At 39.8% G+C, this 10,463-nt stretch overlaps 1 protein-coding gene across 3 annotated transcripts; it reads right to left on the reverse strand.

Moving 5' to 3' along the window:
* Window positions 1-1,320: 1,320 nt before the first annotated feature.
* On the reverse strand, window positions 1,321-9,635 carry adrb2b (adrenoceptor beta 2, surface b). 3 transcript variants are annotated; one of them, XM_028595496.1, is made up of 5 exons: window positions 9,348-9,635; window positions 6,874-6,931; window positions 5,083-5,239; window positions 4,678-4,969; window positions 1,321-2,986 (listed from the first exon to the last, which is right to left on the reverse strand). In XM_028595496.1, the coding sequence occupies exons 2-5, from the start codon at window positions 6,910-6,912 to the stop codon at window positions 1,942-1,944; spliced, it is 1,533 nt and encodes a 510-aa protein (XP_028451297.1). In that variant the 5' UTR covers window positions 6,913-6,931; window positions 9,348-9,635; the 3' UTR covers window positions 1,321-1,941. The 3 variants fall into 3 exon arrangements, with proteins under 3 accessions (XP_028451297.1, XP_028451300.1, XP_028451299.1); XM_028595499.1 differs by lacking the exon at window positions 6,874-6,931; XM_028595498.1 differs by lacking the exons at window positions 6,874-6,931; window positions 9,348-9,635 and adding an exon at window positions 6,616-6,653.
* Between the last annotated feature and the right edge of the window lie 828 nt (window positions 9,636-10,463).

Consider the following 10,463-nt stretch of genomic DNA (forward strand, 5'->3'; position numbering starts at 1 on the left):
TAATTTGAGTATAATGTAATCTGATTCTACACACACACACACACACACACACACACACACACACACACACACACACAATAATATTCATATTACTGTTTATTGTGTTCTGTCCGAATGTTTGGACAGCTTGTATTGCTTGTGATGTTTAGGCAACATTGGTATTGCAACTTTCATGCAAATAAAGTCCCTTTAAATTGAAAAAAAAATTGATATACAAATACAAGCATGTGTATGGCAGTAAGCAATGTAAAAGTAAGCACTTATATTAATTTGTTATCTGACTGCTACATTTTTTTTTTTTTTTTTTTTTTAGTTTAACAAACAATGTAAAACTCTTCAGTTCCTGACCTCATCACTTATATATAAATATACAAACTGTTTACACCTTACGGTGCCTAAGTCCTAATATTTCCATTGCCAACAACAGCTTCTCCCAACAAGTCCTCCAAACCATACAACGATAGGTTGTTTATTCCTACGCTGTAATATGACCCATAGGAGCTTTTCATAAATTAGCGCCCTTAGTGGTGGCAGGAAATATGACCCACAGGAGCATTTTCCGTCCTTGTACCCATATATATACCTATATATAAAAATAACCATATATAAAAACAGATCCTACTGCATGAAAAGTATCTCCTCAGCTCTGTCTGACAGACTACAATGTTCTTACTACAACAGAGAGCAAAAGCTGACAGGATAAAAGCAAAGAGTGGGTAGATGCTGATGTTTGTATCAAGAGAAAGCGAAAATAGTTCCAGTGAATGCGTGATGAAGAAAGAAAACTCAAAGAGAGAAAGTTTGGGTATCAAATATTTATCTGACACACAAATCCACACCAGTAAATGATTTTGGACCAGCTGTGAGGTTTATCAGGAATGAAAATCTAATCTATAATCTAACAGTTAAAGGTTATTATATAAATCTCAAATAAAACCCTCTGTTTGAAATAAGACTTTTTAGCTAGAGGGCAAACAAAATATATTATTTAATCTCTGCTCTATGGTTTTTGCTGGATATGCAACTTTGTTGCTGGTAAACAAGCTTATTAGCAATGCAAATGTGGCGGGTTTATGTAGAAAATGAATACAAGATTTAAATTGTTTTTACAAAATTGTTTTAATCTTCACTCTTCCAATTGTACAATACAATACACTGCTACACAGTCACAACTATGATACCACAGATGTTGTTTGATACATTCTGAATCTTTTACCATTGGTGGTAAGCAGTTAGTGCTACAATATCTTTGTGTGATGAATTTAACTGTAGTTGTGGGAAGACGGAGTGCATGCTTTGCCTTTTTCAAGCTTGTGCTCATTTTTCTACACTACTACTACACTAAGCAAAAGCAACATCTGGATTTTTCCTATTTGACGGCTTTAAATAAAGCAGCATTTTGGAATGTAATCATCGAGCAGTCATTAAAACCTTTTCACTTGTTAACTGTATAAATATTTTACTCCTATTTGTCCTGTATTTCAGTAGTAACTAATTCATAAGCAGTCCATTATAACATCACCTTTCTTTTATCCATTTGGTATAAATAGAGGGGGGCAAAAATAAAAAAGACATCTTCTAAAAATAGCCCAGATGTAAGTAACAATTTGGTGAAGCCTGTTTAGTTTAACTTTGCAGTCTTCCTGGTCTGATTATTATTATTTTTAAGGCTGTACATTTTTTTCACTTTTGCATTGTGTTCACTTTTAATGCTGACACATACTGCTGAAAATGGTTTACTTGTGTAGCTGTTTTAAAGAAAACTGCAGCAGCAAAGAGGAACAGTGACCACAAGTAAAACCTCAGTAACATTAACTGAAATACACAAAAAAGACCAAAACGTTGAGTCATTCTCAACCCAAGACAAACATTTTGAGCTACATCAAATTGATGTTAACAACACGACAATGCACACACAATGTAAATTCATATCCTAATAGGTCAAGCAATAGAAGCCAGACTTTCCTTACAGCTCCCATTAGCAGAACTGTTATCCTGCCAGTTTGTCAGGGAACCAGGAGCTATATCTATAACCTGCTCACAGCAAGAATTCAGAGGAGCCAGAGTTAGTGAGCAATCCTGAATAGAGCTCTCCAAACTGCCCTTCCCCCCTGAGCTCTGCTGAACATCCACCACCGTGACACCATTCAGGTCTGAGTTCCCATTCGTCCTAACTGGGGGCCTGGAGGTACAATCTCTGTCCCTGCACCATCCCCATCCTCTCCTCCCTCTCTGCCTCCCCCATTTGCCCTTCAAACAGAGAATCTCCTGAAAGGAGTGCCTGAAGTCGGGGCTGCGGCAGTAGATAAGCGGGTTGAAGGCAGAGTTGGAGTATCCTAGCCAGTTGAGGAGTCTGAAGAGCAGCTTAATATCACCCAAGTTGAGGAAGGTCATGAGGATGTTGAGGATGAAAAAAGGTAGCCAACACAACGTGAAGGTTCCCATGATGATCCCCAGAGTTTTTACAGCCTTGCGCTCCTTCAGACAGAACTTAAGACGCTTTGCTGCAGAGTGTTTTCCTTCCGCTTTCTCTGTCCTTGCTCTACTCTCTCCAAACTTTTCCTCCTTACCAGTGTCTATACCTCCTGTTTTCTGCATGTTTAGTCTGTCCTCTCCTGCTTGTTCTCCGACCTCAGTTCCTGCCCTGAGTTTACTTATTGCTGGACTATTATCAGGAGTCAGCTGTGCAGTGTAATGCAAGTTATAGAAGTGCCTCTCCCTCCCTCTGATCTTCTCCAGCTGTTTCTGAGCCTCCTGAAAGACCCGGGTGTACAGGAAAATCATCACCAACAGCGGCAGGTAGAAGGACACAATTGAGGAAGACACAGCGTATGCCATATTGGTGTTGAAATCACAACAGGACTCATCCTCCGTGCACTTGCGAGCTTCCTCTTTATCAGACACCCACAACTTCAGATGAATGGGCAGGAAGGAGATGAGAGAGGCCACTGCCCAAACCCCGAGGACCACTGCAAAGGCCCGGCCCCTGGTCAACAGCAGGAGACAAGAGAGTGCATACAGGTGAAGAATATTGTGCACAGATGAATAAAACACAGGCAGGCGAGGGATATTGATTTATGCTGGCTGTCCAAAAATGGAATAAAGGTACTCTAAAATCCTCATATCATATTTTCCGCAGCTCTCTCTGGAACCACAAAAGGCTTCATACAACCTTTTGCACATATGCCGTAGTAGTCCTCAAGACCTGTAAATAGACTTGGACTTTGATATGTAAAATCTGAGCAGTTCCCCTTTAAGTTGTACTTGTTTAATAAAGAAAGGCCTTCTACTGGAAAAATAAATAGATCCTATTTTGGGACAATGTTTTTAGAGGACCAAATCTGCAGGAGGGAGGATATACTGTAACCACACTGATTAACAGGTTGAACATATAGAAGTTGGTGCAGCAGCAGCATTCCTCTCTTTGAATTACTTAGGCTACATTTACTTGCTACGTTTTGGTTTAAAAATGGAAACCTTTGCTACGTTTACACCTTGCATTCACACTGCTCTGGCGTTTCAGAGCCCGTAACCTGGAGAAATTTGAAAACACTTCTGACCCCGTTTTGGTTTGGAATCTGCGGGGTTGTGTTGCAGTCTCAACGTTCGCAAACAGAGACCTTTGGAAACACCATAGACAGTATATATAATGGACCAACAGATCCTGTTGCGCTGGACGGAGACTAGTGAAGGATATTAGAAGCACTTTTCCGGTGAGCGTTAATGCGCAGCCTCCAACTAAGCTTGAAGATTAATGCTGCGTTCATGCCACCTGGGAATAACAGGGACCGCCCCCGTGATTACGTGGTTTTTCAGACTGCCACCGTTCACATGGTCGGAATGAATGTTCTTCTTCTTCTGTTATATTGGCGTTTGGCATAACAACTTGTTGCATGACTGCCACCAACGGTTGGCCGTAACCTAGAGCATCAGGTGTGTGAAAACATGGAGGCCACAATAACAAAATATTTGCTGCTGTTTTCTTATACGAGCATAGAAACAGCACATGGACAGGTATTTCTTTGTGTTATCTGCAGGACAACAAACGGGAAAGGACACAGATAATGTGTTTTTTCTTTTATACATGGGCCTATTAATGAATAATTTAAAACATGTTATGTCTGTGTATGTTTCTTGGCAGAGGCATTTGTCCACAATAAACAGTTTATTGTCATTGAAATATTTTCAGTGAACCAAAGTCGCCTACATCTGATTATACATACATTCCTGATTCCCACAGAAAGTGACGTGAATGATGGCATTTTCACTCGTAAAAATGTGGGTGAGTGATTGTTAGCATCAAAATGGCGCCATAGGAGCTACGCTTGCCAGATGCTCGCTTACCCCCTTGGAAAACACAGACACTGACGTTTCTATGCCTGATTGGGTCATGACGTCTCTTCTTTGAGACTAAGCTACGAACGTTACCTCGGCACGCACACGCCCAGTATACGAGAATGTTTATGAGATATACGGTTTGGGCATGTTAGTTTAAATGGAGAGTAGTTCTTCTACTGGAGTTAAAAAACACAGAAATCGCTTTTGGCTCAAAACTCTACTATTTACTCTGTAAATGTAGCCTTAGTAAGAATCACTTTTGATTTAAAGTTTCTAAACTTGGATAACTGTTCTACTTCAACCCCTGCAGAGCCAAACCTAAATGTCTTGGTCACATACCTGGTGAGTAGTGTAGGGTAGCGGAGCGGCGAGGTGATAGCGAGGTAGCGATCCAGAGCAATCACACACAGGGTTTCGATGCTGGCTGTCACACACAGCACGTCAGTTGCTGTCCAGAATTCACACATGAAGTTTCCAAACTGCCAGTATCCCAGCAGGATGTGGCGGGAGCCAAAGGGGACCACAACCAAACCCATGATAAGGTCAGCCACAGCCAGCGAGGCAATGAAAAAGTTGGTGACTGTCTGGAGCCGCTGGAAGCGCAGGATGGCTATAATCACCATCATGTTACCTGGACAGAAGAAAAGATAGATTCAGAGTATTGTAACAAAAAGTTTTGATGATTCAATCAATTAATCCAACAAACCATCAACTAATTGAAATGTGAAATTTTTAATAACTTACCAAAAACTATGGCCAGAACCAGAATAGCCATTGCAACACCCAGCAGCACAAACTCCACATCATTGTACCCTAGCCCATGAGAGCCCATGGAGTTGTTGTACTGCGATTGGTTAGCCAGTGCTGAGACAGGCTGGATGGTACTCACTTGTACCATAATCTATAATCAAAACACACAGAACAACACAACTCATAATGGATTAAGACAGCGTTAGAAAGTGTAGTGCAAGGGTCCAGTTCAGGTTTTGAATCTTTCTTCTTTTTAAAAGATATTTTTCAGCATTTTTGCTTCATTGGATAGGAATAGCTTGGAGAGAGACAGGAAACATATGAGAGAGAGAGAGAGGGGGATGACATGCAGCAAGGGGCCCAGGCTGGAATCGAACCCAGACTGCCCAGTAAGGACTCAGCCTTAATACATAATGCGCAAACTTTACCAGGAGAGCCCCAGGCGGGTCTTTACACATTTCCTTGCATGTTTCTGCTTGGGGCCTGTTGCTTCTCAGAGACAGTGCATGATGTGGTATAAATCTAAATAAAATTACACTACTTGTATATCGAGATAATCTTTTTTTGCTGAACAACATGCCAAATTGCATTTAAATTGGAGCAAGCCTTTCAGAGGATCAAAGGTCAGCTGGTGAGAGTTCCCTTCCTGGCAGAGGTGATGAACATAATGTGCTCTTTCACAGAGGAAGTTACATCTCCCTTGGTGTCATAATGAGTTCACCATGTTCAGCGGTTTGCATACATTTGAGTTTTGCTCCCCCAGTGTTAACTTTTTTGTGGGGATGATATATGCTTGTGAAATGCTATACGAGCCACAGCAGTGTATGACGTGGTATTAAAAAAGAGCACCAGCATCAACATTGGCAGAACAAGAACAAGCAGTGCATAAACTGTCTTATTGCATATTTTTGCTATGGAAGAGTTGGACATGTATTGCAGTGAGAAGATACATATACAGTATGTTATATGCGAATGTAGCTGCACAAAGCAACAGTGGTGGTTTATACTGTAACTAAGTACATTAACTCAAGCACTATACTTAAGTACAAATTTAAGATACTTGTACTTGACTTGACTCTTTTCTTTTCATGCCACTTTCTACTTCTACTCCACTACATTTTAGAGAGAAATATTGTTCTTTTTACTCCACTACATTCAGCTGACAGCTTTAGCCTACAAGTCCAGCTGAAATGATTAGCCAATTAAACAGTTGATTGACAGAACTGTTTGGATCATTTCTAGTTTCTAAAATGTGAGGATTTTTCTGCATTGAGTACTTTTACTTTTAATACTTTAAGTACATTTTCCTGATGATACTTATAGACTTTAACTTAAAGCTTTAGTGCGTAACTTTTTGATATTAATCAACATCCGTTACATTCAAGCCATTGCCAAATAAGTTGATACAAAGCTAATTAAGACTATCAGCTCCACATAACTCTCTCCGTATTTCTCAGTATGGCTATGTTCAGAAGATTGTGTCGTCTGGCAACTTTCGCATGGAGAAACTTGAATGAAGATAATTACCTCTCCTGAAGAGTCCATCATGTTATTTTAATCCTCCGTGTCCTCCTTGGCCACTAGCAACTGCGTGGAGGAGGGGTGGGGGGGGAGTGCGTGATCACGGAAGGCTTGTATCATGCAGACGCGCCGACAGTTTTGTTGTCATTACTTAGAATTCCTCATGGGGGAGACAAAACTATGCACTTTAAGTAACATTTCCAATGCAGGACTTTTGCTTGTAACAGAGTGTTTTTAAAGTGTGGTATTAGTAATTTTACTTACAGTAAGTAAAGGATCTGAATACTTCTTCCACCACTGCATAGCGACTCGCCTGTCAGGACTGAATGACAATGCATATTTTATTACATATTGCAGCCTTTATTTAACTTTTAATCATACAGCGCAGGTTAGCTGTGCGTGAAGGCTCTTTTACAGGAATGTCTCAATTGACAGCCGACACCTGCTGATCCCTGTTTACTACTCTGACTGTTCATCTTGACAGTCGGGGGATAGTACTGTAAGTACTGTGAAGTAAGCAAATGTTTAGGATGATAAGTCGTCCCACAGTAGCTGCTTATTGTCTAAGCTGCATTCTACCTATTTGTTTCATAGTAGGTGGCAGTGTATTTATTTTTGTGGTTGCTCTTCTAAAAGGGAACATCATGTACGGTTTATGCTTTTTACATCACACTACCTCCATTGTTTGTTTGGTAAACTGGATGTACGCATGGATCTATGTGCGTAGGCTTTATTCAAATACAATACAAACACTCACAACACATGGTAACGCCAGCTGTAAAAAGACACATTGATTCACAAGTGTTTACCCAGTTCTCCCGTGGTCAATGAGCAAAGTGTTGAATTTTGGGATGCATTTCAAAATGCGAGGGTGGACCATGACGAGATTATTTTTTTTATGACAACCATTTCACAAGTTTTCAAAAGCCTTACAGTGTCATTACATGTGGTAATACCGCACATATTATGTGTCAGTGTTAGTATGCTGTCAATCATGCTGTCTGCCGTCCACAGCAGCCAGTTGTGTGACAATCATTCAGTCATCATTCCTAAAATGTCCTCAACTTAACACATTTCAATTTAGAGAATACAGAGTGTGGGGCAAATGATGGGTCTGCTGGAAAGTTGAGGGCAGACTCATTTTAAAAATTCCATTACTGATGCTTAGGAGGCTGTTTTGTAATTAATGAAACACGGCACTGTGTCTGCCCCTGACAGATGAAAATGCACCGCACGCAATCCAATACTAGGCAATATAACTAAAGGAGTGATTTGCTTGTCAAAGGTTTAGTGCACTTGTTGCTTCCTTCATAAAGCTTAAATCTGCTGACCCTTTCACACTTTACATTGATTACCCTTTTATGGTGCCTCGTGCCTCGTTCACTGACCCCATTGATAAGATCAATAATCTGGGCGGCTACCTTCACTATTACATAATCAAGCTTGCAAAAGAAGCTCTGCTCAATCTGCTCTTCCCCCTACCTGAGCTGTTTAACACACACACACACACACACACACACACACACACACGCGTATCTACGTGATACGCAGGTTTTTCACAGTATACCCACTAAGAAAACTCCAGGATTTCCATATACCCACTTAAAAATGCCCAATGACACGCAACAACATACTTTCTATTATATTTTTTAGATATTTTGAATTGTCATCTGTGTTTTTCTTCTTCACATGGGCTAAATAAAGGTATTTTCACTGTAAATTGGTGCATAAAAGTGTGTCAATGTAGGAAATTAAGTTGTTGGCCCCCCATCCCCAAAGGGCATATTCTGGCTAATATATATACAGTACAGTATACCCACTACAATACATTAGACTAAACACACACGCGCGCGCACACACACACGCGCGCGCGCGCGCACTCACACACACACACACTAATCAAACACATATACACAAGATTTTCTATGACATAAATACCCCAATATTTAAGTAATATAACTTGGTGGTGTAATTATAGTGAGCACTTAAACACACAAAAAATACACATAATAGTTCATGCATGAACACACCGAAACAAGTGCACGTGCAAACACAAAAATACACGTGCACACAGAACAACCAGCTTTTGCAGTGCTTCTTAGAATAAATTGATGACAGTATAAACCAAACTGTGAGGGAAGAGAGAGAAGCACATGCTCTAATAACAACTGAGCCATAAAACATGTTGCTGTCCTCATAAACTAAACAGTATATTTTAAAAATGAAAGCTGATTTGGGTTCACTGAATCTGAGAAACTAACACTCAAAACTAATTCTGACTTATCTCTGCAAAATTACGTTTGGTCAGAGGTCTTGTTTGTGTGGCAACTGTTAGAATAAAGAAAAGAATATCACAAAGATGCTTTTTAAATGTTTCATACTACTACTTTCAACACGTGCAGTAAATTTATTCGCAAAAATTACACTGACCACATGGTAGAAAAGCTTCAAATTTCTCATTAGACCTCAATAACAACTTAATTTAACACTAACTTTGAACTCACCATTGTTAAAATGAGTAACAAATCTGCACCTTTTACAGTGTAAAAATATTTGAATGCTTAAACAATTCTGAAATGTTCCAACCAGTAGACTGTTGGTTCTTAAAATAGCCTCGGTGTCATCAAGAGTAGGTGTTTTTGAAATATAGGCCTACATACAGTATGCATGCACACATGAGAACACTGTGTATGCATGAAGTATATGTACAAAAACCAGACATAACATAGTTGTCCTACCTCCAGGCTCTGTCCTGTGCTTTACAATCCAGAGGTTTGATAATCAAAACGCCTTTAAATCCACAACACAAAGTATCATTATAATGTGTTAGTCAGCAGCTTTCTCTCTTCCTCTTCTACTGCGTTATGAAAATCAGATTTTGTGTGTGACACACACACACACACACACACACACACACACACACACACACACACACACACACACACACACACACACACACGCACACTCTGCCTTGCTGTCTCTTTCCCATAGGCCTACATGTATAAACACACTCTTTCAGCCCTCGACCACACTTGCCCTTTTGAAGCAGCTGAGCCTGTCACCCTTTTTATAAGCAAGCCCTCATGACATCATAGCAGGACAGTAGCCTATCAGAGGACAAGGATTGGCTTTTAGTGTATATTGCATGTCTGCAGTGTACTGACAGCTCAACAGCACCCACTTCTCTCTGAGAAACATTAGGTTTCTAAGCTTTATTTATTTATGGCAGGTTTCCTGAGGTCTTTCTCAGCACCACCCTACTTTACATTCACACATTGGAGCTGCAGTATACATGTAAAACAACACACTTTGGTTTTTGGCTGCTGTGGGACTGTGCTGCTGTAGTTGAGCAGTTTAAAACATAACAACAACTTTAAAGTCCTATAAAGTTTTCATATGCTTCACTATATCTTTCTGAGAGACTGCATACAATACACTGTTGCATTTATTGTTACCCTCTGAGGTCTAAACCATTTTTTCCAATCTTTGGTTGGCCTAGTTTCCTTGTGAAATGATGTTGTATAACCTCAACCCTATTATGCACAATCAAGTAATTGACATACTTTTTTTTTTTATCAGGATATGTATGCTGCAGGGATGTCACAGTAATGTATAAATTGTTATATGACTATAAAAAACTAAAGGAAATTGAATCTCACAGAAATGTATTGGAATCACACAGAGAACAATAATGATGAAAACTTTTGGCTTCAGAAAATTGTTCTCCCAAGTCTTGGCAATCAGGGGAAACAAAAATATACACTGTAACTAACACAAATATAAAACTATTTAGATTTTTATTTCCCAAAAAGAAATGTCCTTGGTGTTCTAATAGACAGCCGGAACGAGAATAG

Source organism: Perca flavescens, chromosome 13 (genome assembly GCF_004354835.1).
Source record: "Perca flavescens isolate YP-PL-M2 chromosome 13, PFLA_1.0, whole genome shotgun sequence".
In the NCBI taxonomy this organism is placed as follows: domain Eukaryota; kingdom Metazoa; phylum Chordata; class Actinopteri; order Perciformes; family Percidae; genus Perca; species Perca flavescens.

Excerpts from the sequence above, each read along its gene's own strand:
- adrb2b (XM_028595496.1), bottom strand. The coding sequence starts at position 6,912 with ATGCAGTGGTGGAAGAAGTATTCAGATCCTTTACTTACT. Across the intron at positions 5,240-6,873 it reads ATTCAGATCCTTTACTTACT|ATTATGGTACAAGTGAGTAC; the intron begins GTAAGTAAAATT and ends TTTTGATTATAG. Across the intron at positions 2,987-4,677 it reads TACCCTACACTACTCACCAG|GGGCCGGGCCTTTGCAGTGG; the intron begins GTATGTGACCAA and ends GCTGTTGACCAG.